Genomic DNA, 20,254 nt, shown 5'->3' on the forward strand with positions numbered 1-20,254 from the left:
AGAAAATAGCAGGTAGTATACAAATCTCATTTTTGAGGGGCTAAGCAACACCTAGTACAAAACAAAGCAAACAACATCCTTCTCAATCTAGAGTCCAGAAGACAACCTAGAGACCTGAAGTATCCAGGAAAGGAGGTAACTACATCCTACACAACTGAGCAAAAGAAACACAGTGGGTGGTGCGGGGAAAAAAAAACCAAATAGCCTCCCCTCCTTTTTTTAAACCAAAGAAAACTTACCTTTTCACACCCTCAAGGCACTTTCCCTCCCACACTACTGTAAAGGATTCACCCAGTCTGTTTCAGCATTTGAAACAACTGGCATGTAAAGGGCAAAATAAAGTCAATGCACATGCCTTATTTTGATAGCACTGTTTAATATTTTGAAGAATGGTGGTGTCAGCTCAGCTTAGGTATTTCTTACCAAAATTAAAGTCATTTATATTTTATAGAAACATTCTAGACCAAGGAATGTTTCCCAGAGAGAAATGCCCCATATTTTCAAAGCACAAATATCAGACTTTGAGCAAATCTTAAGAGTATTCTACCAGGTCTCTCCCATAACTATGGCTTTGTGCACAGATGAATAAGGTGATACATTTCATAACTTTTGAGCAGTTTGTTTTATTACATAAAGGTCACATAATTGTCTGTTTGTCTACTTTGTACACAATTGTCTAGTTTCACGCACAGTGGCTTCCAGGTTCTTCCTAGTAATGGCAAGCACCAATAAATTCTGAAACAGAATATCAAGTGCCTTAATTAAGTTTAAATCAGAACCTTGGTAGATGGATCTTGCACCCAGTTATCAGGAATGTACAAATGTCTTTATTCAAAAATACAAAATAAATTATCTGTAGGCATGGACAATGACTGTAAACAATTACACGTGTTAAATGAAATCCAGTAACTGATGGTTACAGTGATTCTTTTAAACACCAGCCTTACTTCAGTCACTATCCATCCTCCTGCACTGACATCTGAAGTTTTTAAATCAGAACTGTCAGTCTTAACCAGCACAGTTCATGATGCATCAGAATTCCAGGAATTAGAACATGCCACCTCCCATTCCTCCACCCATTCCACCCATTCCTCCCATTGCCGGCTCCTTTTCCTCTTTAGGAACTTCAGTCACTACTGCTTCTGCTGTGGATAAGAGAGAAGCAACACCTGCAGCATCCATCAGAGCAGTTCTCACAACCTAAAATAGGAAAAAAAAAGCTCTTAATACTTATTTCCTATAATGTGAGGTGGGAGGAAGGAAAATTAAGAATTAACACTACTTTAAGTTACCTTTGTTGGGTCTATGATTCCTTTTTCTACCATATTTACAAACTCCCCAAGCATTGCATCATAGCCGACCTCTGATGGACTCTGCATGATTTTTTCAACTATTAATGATCCTTCAACTCCTGCATTCTTTGCAATAGTCATTGCAGGAATTTTCAGTGTTCTCTTAATTATTTCTATGCCTGTAAGAAAGAGTATTTTAGAGTTATGTATTACATTCATTTTTTCTATTGCCAAGGCATGCATTCATGGGCTAGAGATCAATACAGAAAGAATCATCTAAGCAAGACCATAAGCCATTTTTGTTAGTTCCAGAAGAAGAGTTTGTGACTATTTCACATTTGTCAACAAATCAAATTGCTGAAAGATACTCAAGTGTGTTTTAGTTTTACTTCAGCAAGTGGTAATAAGGAATATTACTATTGCAATAGGTTGTTTGGAACATGGCACAAAGCCTTTTTCATTTGCTTTGCTGTGCAATCCCTTAAAGATTCTGATGTCTGTCTGCAAAGGCTGTATTAGTAACTAATTTTTTTTTTCCTCTAGAAGTTTGCATTTTTTGTGGAGCAAATGCTGCTTTATTTTTATTGGCTCTTTCCAGTCCAAGTTAAGGCCACAGTGAAAGCTCCTTCCCACCGTAAAGCAGAGACTGCCATATTGAAGGGATATGAGATTTTGTTAAGATCAGATAACTAAGACCTCATTGAAAGTGATCTGTACTTAACCTTCTAAAGCCTCAAGACAGAACAAAGTCAATTCTTAACATTATTCAACACAAACATTCAAGTAATTTACTTACCAATTTTCTGATCTTCATTGGCTGGAGTTAAAGCATCTAATGCTGGAATGCAGCGAAGCAATGCACAACCACCACCTGGAACTATCCCCTCCTCTACAGCAGCACGGGTAGCATTCAAGGCATCAGTAACTCTGTCTTTCTTCTCATTCACTTCAACATCACTTGTGCCACCAACCTAGAATAAGCAAGCCACATCTCAGGATGCACATGTACCTGTTTGGAAGAGCAGTGCAGACTGCAAAACTGCTGCAGCAAAATTAAATAGGAAAACTGAATCATGAAATCAAGTGCCAAAAAGCAAATCCGTGTTTTTCCGTATTGAAAATGGTCTTTTGCACCTCAGTGCTCGAGAAGCCTACGCATTAGTTTTAGTTATTTCCTCAAGCTCTTAAGTATAGCACTGTAATAAGCCAGGTTCCTTATCCAAATCAATTGGTAAGATTGAGAGAGGCAAATAGTAGTAGCTGAGATAAACAATAAAGGACTAATAATCACCCTTTTTATAGGTTACTCTGACAGCATTCTAGATGCAAGCTGTCCTTTTGGATACTGGGCACATACCTACTTCCTAAGCACACGGCAAAGCAGGTTTTTCCTCCTATCTACCCTCAAATCTAAAGAGGAAAACAGACTACTTTACTAATTACTGATAAAGCAAGTCAGACAAGGTGCAGCTTTAATTGTTCTAAAAGGAAGACCATTATCACATACAAGCCACTTCCTGCAAAGGAAAAGTCTGAACAACTGAGAATAAGTGAAAGATGGAATTTTAATTTGTTTATTGGTATTAACATTTTACTCCTAAATTTAATTTCTCACCTTCAGTACTGCTACTCCATCAGAGAGTTTGGCCAATCGTTCATTCAGTTTCTCTTTTTCATAGTCACTTGTAGTAACTTCCAGCAGTTCAATAATTTCTTGAATACGTTTTTCAATTTGAGCCTTTTCACCTTTTCCCTTAAGAAGCATGGTGTCATCTTTTGTCACAATGACCTCTCCAACTTTACCGAAGTCATGAGGCTGAATATCTTCTACGTTTAGGGTCAAACCCTCTTCTCCAAATACCTGATACAAATTACATGAGAAGTTAGAATTCACAGTTTCTGCATATACAGAATTTTTATTTATAGAAATACAAGCATATACAGCAGGCTAACAAAGAAAAACAATCATACTACTGCAGCTACCTTGAAACTCTCCTCTTCCCCTAATATAATCTAGGCAACAGGTGCCTCACAAAATGGCCCTTCCAGAATAGGGAACTGCAAGCTTTTAATCCGTGACTGACTACTGTAACTTATTGATTTCATGTGCCTGAAAAGAAAAGTTGTGTAACAGGATCATTCTTGTATTTCAAGTTACATATGTTGGCAATAAACTGACTTTAGAGTTTACTGTTTTTATTACTTTGTGCTTCACTTAGCTTAAACAGTAAGATCTATTTCAGTAACCAGTTTTTGGTTCCAGTATAATGCTGTTATTTTAAAAAGTGTGTATAAAAACAGTAGAAAAGGACACTAACAAGCACTTTAACTGCGCTAGCATAAAGCGAAATTGAGTTACAACTATGGAACATTTGCATCGAGCATAAAGTAAGTTATCCAGTATTTTACATACACACACACACACACACACACACACACACACACACACACACAGAAAAGAAGAATTATGTTTATCATTAGGGCAATTATCAGACAAAAATCAACTTTACAAGAAGGCAAGTAATCTTTGCTATTTCAGTCTAAAGAATTTCTTTAATGTTCCCCTTCCTCCTTACTAACCTAAATGCTGCAAAGAGATTCTATGTGTAATTTAAATCTGTTGAAAGGACATGTATTGCTCATGGCTGGTCAGAACTGTTACACAGTAGTTATCAATATCAATTAAAAAAAGAGAGGAACTTCAAGCATTGGAGATTCTTTTGAAGGTTAAAAAAAGAAACACATCAACACCCCCCCCCCCCCAAAAGAAACAGCCTGCAATGCAATAAATACAAGCCATGGACCTAAAATTTGAAGTTATTTACCTCCCTAAAAACAATTAGCATTTCTTAGAGAAAAAGCAAATTAGAACAGCATGACTTACAGCACCACCAGTAGCAATTGCCATATCCTTAAGCTGGTTCTTCCTGTTGTCACCAAAACCTGGTGCTTTTACAGCAACAACCTGAAGACCCACCTTCAGTCTGAAAGGAAAAATGCAAACAGCAACATTCCAAACATGTTCAGAGAACAAATCCATTTACTAAAACCAATTATTTTAGCATAGTTCTAACAAACAAGCAAACAGACCTTCATGACCCAAGCTGCTGCTTTTGACCAAAAAGTTAGTTATAAAACCACTGAAATCCTGTCCGAGAAAAATGATATCTACAATAGTTAGTTTCCTCTTACTGTGCTCTATTAAAAGCAATACTACATTGTAGTAAATTCAAATACATGCTTTTGAATATACTGCTTTCTTTTGCATTTTCATCCTTTAAAGACTAAAAGTCTAAATTCTGAATCTTACCTGTTCAAGACTAGAGTGCTGAGGGCTTCTCCATCAACATCTTCAGCAATAATGACCAAAGGTTTGCGGTGAGCATTGGCAATTTCAAGAGCTGGAACTATGGACTGCACACTAGAAATTTTCTTTTCGCTGATTAAAACATAAGCGTCCTGGAATTCACATTTCTGTCCTGCAGAATCATTACATGTTATGTAAACCATCTGATTATAAAAACATGAAGTGTTCTTTAAACCTTCAAGAGCTACTTTGGAGTGACTGCTAAACTTTTCAGTTGCACTAGCAAAGATACAACATACTTCTCCAAGACTTTCTACGAATTCTACATTGTTCTAAAGTGCTGCAGGGCCAGCTTCATATTAGCATGGGCAAAGTGTGCACTTAGCAAAGGGAAAAACATGACACACAGATTTTACCAAGGGTGGTAAAGTTCCGGGGGGCGTGGAGCCTGCTGTCCTATTGCCCTGGTAAGTAGTGTAACAAGCTGTAAAAATCTTTATAACAGGTACTGTTATTTCTAAGCCTACAAGAACATTATAAGGTACTTGACATTCATTTCTGTTAACTCACCTTTGGCTGTATTAATAAAATACGGCGAGATGTAGCCTCTGTCAAATTTCATACCTTCGATGATTTCCAATTCATCATTTAGAGTTTTTCCATCCTGTTTGAATATAAGTCCACATTAGAAACTATTTACCACCAAAAGCCCAAGCATAGTTTTAGCACGCTACGCACAAGAAAATGAAAGCCTCTGCACCGTTTTATGCGATTCCCCCCAACAGAAAAGGATTATGAGAAAGAACAGTTATGAAAGCCTGATCTAAAGGAGCAGGGGAGGAAGAAATTACGGAAGGTACTGTACGTGAGCAGCAGCAGCTACATCGCATGCCATAAAAGCCAGCACTAATTGGGAGAGAAACAGTCACTTTACACTTGCTCCATATGCTGGCTAACACTCACCTTGACAGTGATTACACCCTTTCGTCCGACTTTTTTCATTGCATCAGAAATTATGTTGCCAATTTCCTGATCTCCATTTGCTGATATTGTGGCAACCTGAAACAGTAAGCCATTTAAACTCATTTCATAACACAAATGATTTATTTCCTCACTATGAACAAAGAAAAGTCAAGACATTTACTCAATTCTAACATTGCTTGAGATGACAGGGCAGCTGGTTGCAGCACACCCACATCAGGGCCAAAACCTACTTAGAACAGCTACTGGCTCTTAGGCAGCTCAAACATAGGGTTTTATCCCTTGCCCAGCGCTCACGCAGCACAGCTACATCACCTGAATCTGCAGGCACAGGCAGAAACAAACCAGGAAGGCCAAGACGTCCAGCACCTGAGACCCAGCTACACCGCCACTTCAGCCCTAACCCACAGTGGATCCCCAAGACCCCTAGAAGCCTGCCATCACCTCCCACCCCTGCACTTCCAGTATGTTTTCCCTCTCTTCAGTTCTTCTGAGGTATGCAAGTTGTATGTTTTAAGACCACATTTTGGAATCAAACTGGAAGACGGGAAAAACTCTGAACTAGTATCTAACAGCACAACTGAACATACAATACTGGGAATTTCAAGTAATTCAAGAAAACAAAGGTGTTACCATGAAGAACATTCAATAAGATGTATTACAAATCTTTATATAACATGAAAGATACTCAAGTACATATACGCACAACTTAGCTCCATTAAGCCTGACTTCAAAAAACCTTTTTTAAAGTATACCTAAGTAAAAGTCAGTTAAAAAAAAAAACTAAATAAGCAAACCTCACCTGTGCAATTTCTTCTGGAGTTGTAACAGGTTTAGATAGCTTCTTCAGTTCAGTTATGATAGCATCAACTGCAAGCATCACACCTACAAATATTGCAATACATGTAAGCAAACAAAACTATGTATACAGCACATAAAGAACAGGTAAGTTTCAAAACCAAAAGAAGCCCGTGGTACAAAAATGCATTGTTTGCAAGCTCAAAACAACAAATGACTAGCAATTCTAGTTTTACATTGTCACCTGAATACCTAGCAATTATTTTTTGGAGTTGGTGTGACATAAGGGTCAGTTAAGATTTGAATTTATGACAAATTTATTTACCTGGCACCAGTAAATTTATATACTTACTATAAAAATATATTAAGTGCAGAAAAGCATTTAAATGGAGATTGTCCATGACACAGACAAGTCAACTGCATTCAATATAATAAAAAGATTAGTAGAAAAGCATTATTCAGAATTGCACAGATCTGGCCACTTGAAAGCAAAAAAGTGGGTTCTCCTTATGCATTGCTCTTTCACCTGGCTCACAAAATCTCACGTCGAACTTTCCAAATTTCACATGGCTCTTCGACAAAAAGGTATCTTAAGTGAGTCAAATTTGGTAAATAAAACTAAAAACTAGTGATGAAACATTATGAACAAAGGAAAAATTTTACCCCTCCTGATTTCCACGGGATTAGCTCCTTTGCTGATCTTCTCAAAGCCTTCCTTGGCAATAGCGCGTGCGAGTACCGTTGCAGTAGTAGTACCATCTCCTGCTTCTTCATTTGTGTTGTTGGCAACATCCTGAACTAACCTGGCTCCAATATTTTTGTATTTGTCTTTCAAGTCAATTGCCTTGGCTACTGTCACACCATCTTTTGTCACTTTGGGGCTTCCCCAACTTTGTTCAATAATAACGGTTCTTCCCTAGAGTGACCAAGAACAAATATTAAATCAAAGCCACGTGATCCAACAGCATGCTACTACAGAAGTTCTGTGCAAGATGAAAACAGCCATAGCTGAAGAGAAATATCACCCCGAGTTCAGCTTTCAGCTGAGACTTTTTTCAAGTGTACACACTTCTAAAGTTCTGTGTTTTTTGTTTTACCAGAAAAAAATTTAATATAATTCCCCATCCATGATGCTTAATACTGCCAACTCAAAAGTCTGCAATTAAAGTAAGACTGGCCTTACAGAGAAAAATATTTAGAGAGATTCTCTCTAACAGTGATAATTTCTCCTAAAACTAACAAAAAATTAAAAAGCAACATATTGAACATTCTATTAATAGAATTTCCATAAAAGCACAATAAAAGTGTATTTGATTAATAGCAATACCACAAAACTTGATTCTTTGTATTTTCTGAAAAAGCCAAAAAAGCAGAGCACCTGCAAATCTTATTAGTAATTAGCAAGCAGAACTGAAAATAAGTAACAAATTTGAGCATTAATATGTTGCAGTAAATTTAACTTTTCAAAAATTACAACTTAACAAGCCTTCCTTCTCCTAGCCTGAATTTACTTTCAATCAAGCCAGACTATCTGAAAAAAAAATACATACAGTTAACATACAAACACAGTTAATATAGGAAACTGTGGACAGTACAGGGGAACACCAAGCCGATACACCTCCGCAAGAAGGTTGCTTGTCCCCTAGTGAATTCAATAGCCTGAATACCTGCCCCAGTCAATCTTGTTCCAGAGTTTTAGCTGAAGGTGATACAAATGCAAGGAGCCACCTTTGGTACAGGGCTGACTGAAACTCTTCAGCTATCCTGACAGCTGGAGCAGGGGGAGAGCAGAGGTCCCACCTCACCACTTTTGCTCTTATGGAAGTTCCCTCTCCAGCTCAGAGCTGACCATGCTGGCTGCTGCAGAGCACCGTGGTAGCCGATCACGTGCCAGTGTGGCGTCAGCTCCAACAGAGCTTGCATCTCCAGCCAAGCTGGCTAAGGACTTGATACGGTACGTTACTGTTACGGTGTGCTGAGTTCCTCAGTTGGAGGAACGTCACACTTGCACACAGACTACCCACATCTGACTAAATGATTTAACTAATTTTGGATGCCTGTCCTGCAAGAGGTGGTACTGCTTCTGAAGTAAAACTAACACTAGAAGCAGCAAAGGAAATGTTAAGCTTCAGTTAATAGCTTTGAATTTATGAGAGAATTTACATATTTCTAATTCCATGCTATGAAAGAATCACAGCAAAACAAAGCTTAATGTTATTTCTTCCTGCTGCTTCATTCAACCTGGACTACTCCTAAATCCAAAAGTAGTTCAAGACCAAGAAAACTAGTTCTGGAAGATCCCGTAACTGATAAGCTCTTCTTCATGTAGTACTTCCTCGTCTTGCTTGGATTTATTCTCTATTTTCATCTGCTCTTACTCAAAATGTTTGGTAGCCATAAGAGTAGCAGAATGAAATCTTTTTATCCAAATACATTTAATGGGTTGAGCAGGCACTCCTTTATCTGCAAGTGTTTTTGGATAAAAGAAAATTGGCAGTAAATATACCACTATTTGAGTGATCCTACATATCAAGAACCTGAGCACTTTCATAGATTTGCTCTGACAAAATAATCAGTCTGCTAGCAATTATATATATATAAAAAGCATTGCTTAAGACTGCAAACCACAATTCTTTAAGCATAGAATAAGGCAAAAGGGAAGTTTCCTGTCCAGTTTAGTATTTCTTTAAAATGCTGGAAGCTGAAGCAGGCATTAACAGTACAGATCGTAATTACTCTGTGACTATATGGAGAACAACAGATAAATCAAAGTGAGAGCACTGGAACATAAAAAACCCACAAGGTTATAATAGGTTGCATCAGGAACTGCCTTTTAACCAGTGCCTTAGAGCCACACTTAAGACATTCACAACATCAGCTGATGCAAAAACAAGAGTTACATCAACTGACTACAGTGAAACTTTGTTCCTTTTAGGAGAACTGTACCTATGGAAAAAAAACATAGTTTGCTGAAATCACTGTTCCTTCACCTCTGCCTGCTTAGTTCACTGCATTTTTGCCTCTGAATAAAGCTAATAAAGTGCAGAATCTGTAAGTACAAAACTAAGTAACCTCACAGAGGCCAAGCAGCCTTGAGAAGAACTATCACGCATATACTGTTAGGATGTGTTTTGACCCACCTATTTTGAATATTGATTCCATTAAATACTTTGAATAACTAAAAAAATAGTCTTCCCATTTGAAAGTTGTACTTAAAGTTCACCTAGTAAAAATTAAGAACGTTCACAAGTAGTGAATGATGTAATGTGCTCGCTTTAAAGGTGAGGCAAAATGGTCACTATATGATTTACTCCTTTCAAGGAGCTAAAATAATTCAGTATGGCTACTCAGTAAGCATAAACAACTGAAGAACTGCAGCTTACAACTACTTTCACCATTGTTCTATACACAGCACTAACATCTGATCAGCATTACCTAATAACAACTCAAAAATCCCAAAAGAAACCATTACTGATAGCACTAACTTGAAACAGATATTCCTAGGAGTCTGAAGAAAATCTGCATCTTTCTTAAAAAGCAGTTTCATTTCAAGACCTTCTGCATGTTGTATGACTATGCAAAACACAGCAGCTACTTTTCCAGAAAGCCTGAACTTGAAGAAAAATAATTTACTACAAATACTTTTTCCTACAAATATCTCAACTGAATGCCACTGACATGGATATTTCAATTCCTTTTTTAAACTGGTAACATTTATCTGCAATGAAAAATTCAGTATCAATGTTTCTTTCACCTTATTAACAATATTATTAATTATAATAATAAGTATAATTACAATATAATGATAACAGAAAATAATTTCTCTCTCTCAAAAAAACCCCATATACTAACTAAACCACCTCAGGATATACAGAAAACCATAAGCAGTCAAGTTATCAAGGGTACTCTTACAGACTACCAGCTGAGCTTTGGTAACTAATTGTGCACATGCTCTTCATCTATTTTACTTCATACTATTTAAACAAATATGCTGCACCTTTCATAGTAGTCAAATGTGTTTTCCTTCATGCCTATGAAAGACACATGCACTATTACCATGGTTCAGTTGACAAGATGAGAATATGGCTGCTTGCAGAAGCCTGTCCATACTCCTATTCCTATCCTTGTCTTACAGATATGCAGATGGAAAACACGCAACTCTATCTTAGAAAAATGACAACTCTTTTCCACTACCATATTTTCATCCAACTCAAAATGTTAACATAATACACATGCAAAACCTTCCATTACCTTTGGCCCCATGGTTACAGCTACAGCATCTGCTAGAAGATCTACTCCTTGAAGCATAAGAGCTCTAGCATCTGCACCAAACTTAACATCTTTTGCATATGCTCGGGTTAGATGGGGGGCCAGTGCTCTGGACACTGGCCTTGTCCGACGGAGTACTGTAGATAAACGAAGCATGTCTAAAAGATTAAAACAACACCACAAGAAAATATGCATATTATGTCCTTTGCACAGAGACTTTTAAAATATAAAGGGAAAAAAATTTCCAAAAATTGAGGAAATAAAGCAAATGATTATGACCTTTAGCTTTTTGATTGTTTGAAATGGAGACATACAATTAACTGCAGAGCTCGGGCGCCGAGATCCTCAAGATGAGATCTCAGCTCCAAGAGCTCATCACCGACCAGCCTCAAGCAACTCCGAGCTCCTCCTGCCTCGCTTTTCCTGGCCATAGGGCGGCAGATCGCGAGGGCGCTGCAGCACGCAGGCAGTTGTTTGCCAAACGGCTCCATCCCCTCGGGCAACACCACTTCACGGGCAACGCATAAGCGTGGACGGCCGCACGTAGCGGCGCGCCGTGCCGGCGGCAGCGCGGCCCCAGCGCCCGACCCTGCCTCTCGCGGCAGCCCTTACTCCGGGGCGGGATGAGGAGGGACACCTGGGTGCGGCCGCGGCGGGTAGCAGGGCCCAGCGCCGCGGGCGGGCAGAACGGGGCCGCCGGCCGCGTGTCTTCTTCCATCAGGACACGCGCAGCAAGGTCAAGAGCCGCTCGCCCCCTGCCGCCGGGCCGGCCGCGCTGCACCGCCGCCTCCCCCGCCGCGACCCCCGCGGACGGCGGGCGCGCCCCTCCCCCACAGGGAGAACGGTGGGGGGAGGAGGAGGCGCGCGAGCCGCCGCAGGGGCCCGGGCCCGGCTCGCGCTGGGCGCACGCGGCCCCCTCCCGCAGCGGGCGCCCTAAGGGCGGCCACAGCCCACCGCGTTCGAAACAGCAGAACCGTTACTGGCGGCGCGCGCCCTAACGGCCGTAACCGCCACAGCCCCCGAAGGCGGAGGGGGGGGGGGGTGGCTGCACCCCTGACTCGCTGACACCCCCTCCCCGGGCAAGGCCGTTCCGTTCCGCGCTGGGCCGGGCCAGGCGCCGAGCAGGGGGAGTCCCGCACGCTCACCTCTGTGCCACGCGGAGGAGAGCGGCTGGCGGCTCCGCCGTCCGAACTCAAAGCTGAGCGGGCAGGTCTGCGCGCAAGCCCGGGAAGGCGCTCAGCACTCACCAGCTCTGCCCCTCCCCCGACCAGGCAGCGACCCATGTGGGGCTCCGCACGGCCCAGCCCGGGAACCAGCATAGCCGCCGCGGCCCCGCCCCTGGCGCGGGCGCGCGGCCGTGGCGCTGCGGCACCGCCCGCCCCCCGCGCTTGCGCGCTAGGGCCGCCGCATGCGCCACTCAGGTTCCGGGGCCTGCCAGTTCCAGAACCTTCTGGAACGCTCATGTTCGCCGCGGGTCAAAGGTGACGTGACCTCACTTCCGGCCCGCCGCGGGGCGCGGGGGCCTGGCGGGCTCCCCGCGGCGGGGGCTGCGGTGCCGTGGGGCGGCAGCCGCCTGACCAAGCGGGCCGCAGCCCCCGCGGGGAAAAATAAGCGGCGGAATTACAGCTCGCCCGGGCCGGGTCGGGCGGGCGGGCTCCGCCCCGGGGCGGGCCGCGCGGGGGGGGTGGGGGCCGCGCGCATGCGCAGGCGGTGACCTTTTTCACGTGTGCGCGGCGGGAGCGCGGGTCACTCGGTGGTGGGGAGTGTGGCGGCCGCCATGGTGAGTGCCCGCCGCTGCGGGGCTGGGGTCCTGGCGGCGCGGGGGCGCGGTGGGGCTGTTCTGTGCTGCGCGGGGCCTGCCGGGCCCCCCTACCGCGGCCCCTGCTGTGGGGCAGCTCCCTGGGCCGCTGGCGCTGCCGTGGGGCGGCTCTGAGGTGTCTGTGAGGCCCCTGGACGCGCTGTGGGGGGGGATGGGGAGCGGCTGGCTGGCGGGCGGCGGCGGTGGTGGTCCTGGGGGCGTTTTGGGAGGCCGCTGGCGGCGTGGCAAGGTCACGCAGCCCTTGGGGGGAGCCGCTCGGCCGGGGCGTCGCCGAGGCCTTTGCGGAGGTTCCCTTCGGGCCGAGTCTGGCCGCGGGCTGCGGTGGCCGCAGCAGCTAGGTAGCGGTGGGTGCGCTGGGCAGGGCTGCTCGGGCTGCGGGCTGGCTCTAGAGAGCCTGCGGGCAATACACCAAAAAACCCTCATGTGTTCTCGATTCAATCTCTGTGTCTGGCAGGCTTTTATAGATGCATCTTACCATGAAGAAAGATTGCAAGATTGCACAAGGACAGGGGTGTCCTTGTTCTGGAACTGGATTTTTTTTTCCCTTGTGTTTCTACTGGTGTGGGGAAGTAACATTTCTTAAAGTCCAGTGTAAAGCAATCATAAGTCTGGCTGCTTATTTCAGTTAAACACAGGTCACTTTAAGAATAAATGAAGTCCAGAGCTATTACCTTCACACAGCAAAGATAATCCACAACTGGTAGCCTTTTCCATCTGTGGGTTTTTCCACATTGTAGTATTAACAACAGCTTTTGAGGGGGATGGGGATGAGGTCTTTCATTTACTGGGGTTTGTGTGTGTTCTGCCTGTAATTTTTGAGGTATTCCTGACTTTTAAAGCATGAGAGTGTATATTGATAGGTCTCAGCGAAGGGGACCTTGGATGCTAGAACCTTGTTTCTAGGTGTTTCTACGAGTGCTCTCTGAGTGGGCTCTGGATACGTGTTTAGTAGTGTGCTGTCTCCACGTGATTTGGCACGTCTCCAGACCTTTCCTCTTGCATCAAAGCATGTTCCTTATCCCTGACCTCCGTTGTTGAGATTCTACACTCGCATTTAGTATGCGAGAATCAGGCTACTGTTTCTGAAATGCAACCAGTAGCAGCAGGTAGCAAAAAATGTCAACTCTTAAGCAGAGGTAGCTATTGGCTAGTTTCCTCCATGAAGGGAAAGCAGTCAAGGTAGAAATGTGCCTAGCTTCTTACTGACTTAGGAAAACCTTCACTTTTTTTGGCAAGTTGCAGTCTGTTTGTAGAACTCAGTATGAATGACTGCACTCTTGCTTCAGACTTCAAACTTTAGAAGCTCTATATGGTTTTGTGAAGTACTAAGCCTTGAAAACAGCTGAAACTGACTGGCATGTGGTTGGTATCTGCTAGGTTTTTGTTTCTTTAAACACTCTATTACAGTGGATAAAAATGCAACTGGTCCAAGAGGTCCTTAATCTTCATTAAATCTGGTCATGACTTGATAAATGCATTTCATATAATCATCAGTAGTGATGCTAACTAAACTGTAATAGCACTAACGGTTTAGGATCAACTAGTTTCAAAGCCAGTGGAGCTTCCCAGGCAAATGAGAAGGCAGCTCCAGCTAGTGGTGGCTTATTACCTTAATTAGAGTACATCTTTGTTCTGCTGAACGCTAGGGATCGCCCAGTGTGTGCCTCTTAATTCTGCTTAAGAGAGTTGCTTCTAGGCTTGAGATACAGAACAGCCGTAATTCAGCTTTGCTTGTTTCTTTAACAATTTCTGGTGCAATTAAAAGTTGCATATACTTGCCGTTATTAAAAATGGACACTTAGCATCTTTCTTCTTGACTTTTCTCAGAAGAGAAATCACTTTGGGGTTTTGAACTTTTTAATTGTGATTTTGTTGTAGTGATCTTCCATTACAATATACAATTATTTTCACAGGCAGGAAAGGCATTTAGGAAGTTTCTTCCCCTGTTTGATCGTGTTCTGGTTGAACGATGTGCAGCTGAGACTGTAACCAAAGGAGGCATCATGATTCCAGAGAAAGCTCAAGGGAAAGTGCTACAAGCAACAGTAGTGGCAGTTGGATCAGGAGCCAAAGGAAAGGTAAATAAATTTAACTTTGGGTAGTATTAGTGATGGTGTGGTAGTTGGAAATTTATCATAGAGGAGTTGGTTGCTGTATACATTTAGTGGCATCTCCCAAAACAAATCAGGATGACGAGTGAAGGTTAAAGTGCGGACTCAGAGAAGAGGTAGGAATCTCAAGTGCCCCCCTTCTGCCCTTGGCTCTGACCTTGATTTCCAGTCTTATTCCCTCTTATTTGTAAAATGTAAAATAACTGCTTTTTAAAAAAAGAATATTATTTATTGATATTTACAAGCAGCATTAAACAGTGGGAGACTTTTTCAGTTTTAAATACTTAAGACATCCCAGAAAAAACAGTTTGTTTGATCACCTTTAGGGTAAAACCTTACGGGATTGGCAGCCCTCTTTCTTAAAATGCTGCTGATTGTGCCTGAATTCCCTGTAATTTGTGAGCAGGGTGGAATCCCAGAATGTGGCATTCAGTGCCTTATGCTGTGCAAAGTATCATTGCCCACAAGGCTTACTGGACCAAAAAAAAAAAAATCAGGAACTAAAAATAGGTGTTAAGTCAGTTTTCTTGAATTTTGCATATTAAAAAAAGTCTAGGATCCCAAAAAGTACAGTCTTGACTTCATTTCACAGTTAATCTGTCTGTGGCTATGGGCTTCAGCATTAGAAGGTTTTTTTCCTCCCACCAAAAAAAGTATTGATTTAGTAGTAATTGTGCAGAAGGTGTTTAAAATTTAACTTGTGTGTGTTGACCCAGACTCTTTCTTTGAATCCCTCCATAGATACTGAGACAAAAAAGCATGGTATCTCAAAGCTTTATATTGTGAAATGGTGTTAATAATTGGCCAACAAACTAATTTATAATACAAAAACATAATTAAGTGTACACTTAAACTTTACCAGGTATTTCCAAACAATGTATAGATTTGCCAGCAACACCGACAAGTTAATCAAAGTAACAAAGATGGGAAGGCACTCTTAACTGTCACTTCAAGAAATTAGCCCTGTTACAGAATAGGGAAACAGCCTTTCCTGATTGTTTTGGAGGGGGGTTCCATAGTCTGTCACAGAATTTTTCAGACTTCTGATTTTTGTTTGTTTTTTCTTAAAGCCAAATCCTCTTCAGAATGCCAGGTGAAGAGTTCACAGTTGTGTTTATACTCAAAGTAATGGAAGTGCTTTGCATTCAGAAAATCCACTGCAGTTCTTCTGTCAGAATATTGCAGGATTCTAATGCTTGAGAATCGACTGGGGTACTTCTGTTCCTAGTTAATTTGTACATTCTAATTCTCATTGCATTTAACTAAAATGTAGGGTTATTGTGATTTCTTGAATGTTTTATGTGGCAAAGGATCACTACAGTTTGAAGGAATTCTTGCTGTTAAATCAACAACTTTATTTTAAAAAATAAAATTAAGTTTTTCTTCTTTCTTACAGAATGGTGAGATTCAGCCAGTAAGCGTAAAAGTTGGTGAAAAAGTTTTGCTACCAGAATATGGTGGTACTAAGATTGTACTAGATGATAAGGTAGGTTTCCCAACTTTGAATGGAAACTAAGCTGGTTCCCAAAAGGTGTCACTGTCAGTGATAAATACTGTAATTTTTTCATGGGATTGGCAACACTCGAAAAATGCAACTGCTGGTATTCAAGTGGGAGAGCTGAATCAAGCCAGCTTCTTGTATCTATATGACTTGCTACTTCCACCTCTGCTTAAAGAAACTAACGGAAGAAACATCTGGCCTGATCTTTGGGTGGTAGAATTTAACTAGTTGGCATATGGAGCAAAAAAAACTAAAGTGCTTTGAAATTACTGGAGGTATCCTTATTTTTGGCAGGGAGGGTTTGCAGAATTGCCTTCCAACTGCTTTGCTGTTCCTGTGACTACAAACAGTAATCTGGTATCTTCCCAAAGAGTATATTACAAAGGAAAAATCTTTCCAAGAGGTCAATGGGTGGAGCAAGTCTTGGTTATCTTGCTTCTAATTTTGTATTTCATGACTGTGGCAGCCCTGTCTTTAGAAACAGAGTATCTGTGAAATAATTGATATGATACTAATGTGTTTCTTTATTTGCAGGACTACTACTTGTTCAGAGATGGTGACATTCTTGGAAAATACTTGGACTAAACTACTTCTTGCAGTATCAGTCATCCATTCCACTAAAATGCTGAAATCTTTTTGTTCATCATGTAAATAATGTCCTTTATTTTGTAATAAACAGGCATTGAGTCTCTGAAATAACTTGTGATCTCTCTGTAATGATGGAACTAATAAAAGTATGTACAGTCAAAAGTCAGTTGCTCTTGTTTGAGTTCCACTGAACAGTGAAATTCAGATGACCACCAACCAGCCTTAACTGTTCCAGACAACATCATTTTTATATCCTTCTCTTTTACTGAGATTGTAAAGGCTGTACAATAAACTTCTAAAACTATTCTGCTTCTGTCTCAGTTTCTGCTACTGCTCGGTGAAACTGAGTCTCAATTGCGTAGTGTCTTGAATTAATCTCTCTGAAAAATACAGTTCTGCTATAGTATTACATTTTCAAGTTTATATGAAGGTGGGAGATCTGTTTAAAATGGTTATAGCATAGTTACTGCAGTGATGGAGAACACTTTAATCTAGCTCTGCTAAATGTTGAACTGTATTTGGAGTGACAGATGACTTTGATTTCTCTCCTTCACATCTTGCAGTAGCTATTAATTGCTTACAAAGTGTTTGGTACACTGGAGTATTACACAAACCACCAAGACAGTGTAACTGCTACTGCACACACCCTACCCTAACCTAACCAGCCTGCCATGCAGCAGTCAGCATGAAGCTTGATGCTAATGGTGCCAGTGCTAGAACAGAATCGTCCAGTTTACAGATCCAGCAGATCAGAATTCTAATGCTTCTCTTGCATCTCTCTAACTAAATTTTGCTAATACATAACAAATAACTTTCTTCCAGTAGACAGAACTTCCAGAACTAGAGCTTTCGCTGACCTTAATGTAGTAATAAAGAAACTTCCTTTATCCAAGGCCAGATCTCTGGCTTTTTCTGGAGTTAGTAGATGGCTGATCTTTCCCCACATATAGTATTTGACAAATTAATTATATTTCATCCTTAACTGTAGCATTCTTAAATGGTGAAACATTGTATGGACTTAATTTTTATTCAAGTAATGCTGAAGCATGCATATTTTTTAACTACCCTGTCAACCCTATCTTGCCTTGGAAAATGATTCAGGGTTATTCAAATGTGACTGCAAAATATGCACTTTATACAGAATGTTCCTAAAGCTACCATCAGTTGGTATGCATATATCTGATGTAGTGCAGTCTGGGAACATACCACTACCTTAAGTAAAATGGTTTGATGCAGTCTTTCTTACCTGAAATACATCAGTACCTGAGTGTTGCTACTAAAACTTTAATAGTAGTATTTAAATGGTAGTGCTCTCATTATGCTCAAGCTATTATGAAATCAACATCACTACATAAGCTGTAAGTCTTACTGTTTTCTTCAGAAGAAAACAGGATTGTAATGACAAAGGTTTTTTAAAACTTCAGTATTTGCAATGTGGAGGATTTCATCTTTGACATATTCTGTAAAATGATGTATTTTCTGACATGGTGGTTTAGGGTACCTCCCCAAGATAAACCAGCATACAGGTAGGCTGGAACCACTTTTACATACACAGATGCCACTTACTACCTAGCAGCTCCATTAGAAGAGGAGTTACATTTGATAATCTTGGCTGTAAGGTCTTTTTGCCTTTCCCCACCCCGTTTTGTAGTGTGCTGCTTTTCAGCTGGCTGCCGCCTGTTCTGCAGCTATAGGCAAACTGGGCAAAATGTGTAGTGCTCAAGTAGTTAAACTTTCACTGAATTAGAATGCATACCACCAGGAAGATTCTAAGTAAATGCAAAATTGTGTTTTAGTACAAAAAGCCTAAACCTTGAACTCTGCTGTACAGCAGTTTTACATTAATAATCCCAGTGATGCATTTTACATTTGAAATTCAAGATTATCACACTACAGGAACTTAAAAGACAGCTTATTGTGCAATGAAATACAACCTTCTGAGAAACAAGCACACCTTTATCTTCCATGATGACATAGGTGCTTTGGTGTAGTCACATACTGGGCTGCTGAAGATGGGAAGGTATTTAACATATTTACAGCCTACTTTGGTTATGGAAATGAAATAGCCTTTCAATGAGGAAGAGATGCAGTATGAAGCAACTCTCAACAGGTGAATGTTTAGGCCTAACACTTCAAAATTTCTTTTAATAATGTCCTTTAGAGGGACAATTTACATAGGATCCCTCTTCACTGCAGATAATCTCATGATGTTTCTGTGTATCAGGAGACACTGTGATCTGTGGGGGTGCATTGAGGCCAGAAGACCCAAAGGAACAGTGGTAGCACATATCCTGCTTATTACTTGCACTACTTACCTTTATCTGTAAGTGCTTTTTTCACTCCTCAACCAAGGCTGCACTGCTGTACCAACCCGTTCCCCAGCAGGCCTGTGCCGAACTGGCGCTGCAGCATTGCCAAGCTCACATGCCAAAGCTATGTCCATCTCTTCCCCCCATCCTACCTCCAGCCTGCGCTTTCAGGCTTTGGAGATTTTCAGCACCTTGAAATCAGGCTTATTTAATAAAATATTTCACATGGATGCATCTACTAGCCTTCACATAACTGACAAAAGTCACATTTTCATGAGAACTTGGGGGGAATAAGAAATTTGAGGATGTAAAAGAAAATGTACTCCTAGGCCTGATCAAACGGAGGACGTGCTTAAATGCCTGATGACCCAATAGATGTAGAGAACATTTTATTCTTGCACTGTAAGGCTATCACTGTAAGCAAGGACAAGATAATTATTACACAGTCAAGGTGATCCATCTGCCATTACTGGTTTTTAGTCCAGGGCTGCCTGCCAACTCCTATATCCTCTGGCTTTTATAGGGGAGGGCAGTATCAATCACAAATGTTCCTTCTTGGCTGTTCATTCCTGTAGGAGTTTAGAATTCTTTCTTCCACTGTTTTCTAGACTATTTCAAAGCTTTAATTTGGGGCAAAAATGTTATACAGACCTGCCCTACAGGGTGATGCAATTCTTCCCAGCCTTTCCTCAGGCTGTCTGACTCTTAAGTAAGGAAACAAAGTGGACTGCATCTGCTTTTCCTAATTCGTTTTCCTACCATTTCAGAAAAGCTTCCAATAGAAGCAGTTATACTGTTTTCAGAAAACCTTTATTGTCCTGCCTATGTTATCCTGCCATACCAAAAAGAGGATTAAACTTTAACATGCTAGTAAAGGGAGAAAAAAAGACAGCAAGGTTCCTAACTGCACAGAAATATTCAATAACAACCTGGGTGAATATTCCACTTTTCCTTCATGAACAATGAGGGCAAAGTTAAAAAAAAAAAAAGGAATTATTCTTGATCTGGTTTTGTTATAAACAACTTGCAATCTAAAACAAATAAAAACAAAAATAATGAGCAGCTTTCAGTAATAAGGGCAACAGGAGAGATCTACGGATTTTAACACTTTGATTAAGAAATACTGCAGATTTCTTTTCTGCAAAACCATGAGTCGGTTCCAGACTGAACTAACATGTATATTCCGCACTGACAGGTGTTTTTTCTTAGCCAGATTTATTTGCATTTTTGAAGCCTGAGTGTCCATGAATTAAAAGTCAGGGACAAACGGAAATGTCAA

The 20,254-nt window shown here is 41.3% G+C and overlaps 2 protein-coding genes across 2 annotated transcripts; one reads left to right on the forward strand and one right to left on the reverse strand.

Moving 5' to 3' along the window:
* Positions 1–356: 356 nt before the first annotated feature.
* HSPD1 (heat shock protein family D (Hsp60) member 1) lies at positions 357–11,954 on the reverse strand. Its single transcript, XM_026102739.2, has 12 exons — positions 11,793–11,954; positions 10,630–10,805; positions 7,042–7,294; positions 6,383–6,465; positions 5,563–5,658; positions 5,170–5,263; positions 4,603–4,771; positions 4,177–4,276; positions 2,908–3,153; positions 2,089–2,263; positions 1,293–1,471; positions 357–1,200 (listed from the first exon to the last, which is right to left on the reverse strand). The coding sequence occupies exons 2-12, from the start codon at positions 10,801–10,803 to the stop codon at positions 1,048–1,050; spliced, it is 1,722 nt and encodes a 573-aa protein (XP_025958524.1). The 5' UTR covers positions 10,804–10,805; positions 11,793–11,954; the 3' UTR covers positions 357–1,047.
* Positions 11,955–12,305: 351 nt separating this feature from the next.
* Positions 12,306–16,970, forward strand: HSPE1 (heat shock protein family E (Hsp10) member 1). Its single transcript, XM_026103816.2, has 4 exons — positions 12,306–12,427; positions 14,380–14,544; positions 15,974–16,063; positions 16,613–16,970. Exons 1-4 carry the CDS (start codon positions 12,425–12,427, stop codon positions 16,661–16,663), a joined length of 309 nt encoding a protein of 102 aa, XP_025959601.1. The 5' UTR covers positions 12,306–12,424; the 3' UTR covers positions 16,664–16,970.
* The last annotated feature ends 3,284 nt before the right edge of the window (positions 16,971–20,254 follow it).

The sequence above is a fragment of the Dromaius novaehollandiae genome, chromosome 7, assembly GCF_036370855.1.
Source record: "Dromaius novaehollandiae isolate bDroNov1 chromosome 7, bDroNov1.hap1, whole genome shotgun sequence".
NCBI classification, from domain to species: domain Eukaryota; kingdom Metazoa; phylum Chordata; class Aves; order Casuariiformes; family Dromaiidae; genus Dromaius; species Dromaius novaehollandiae.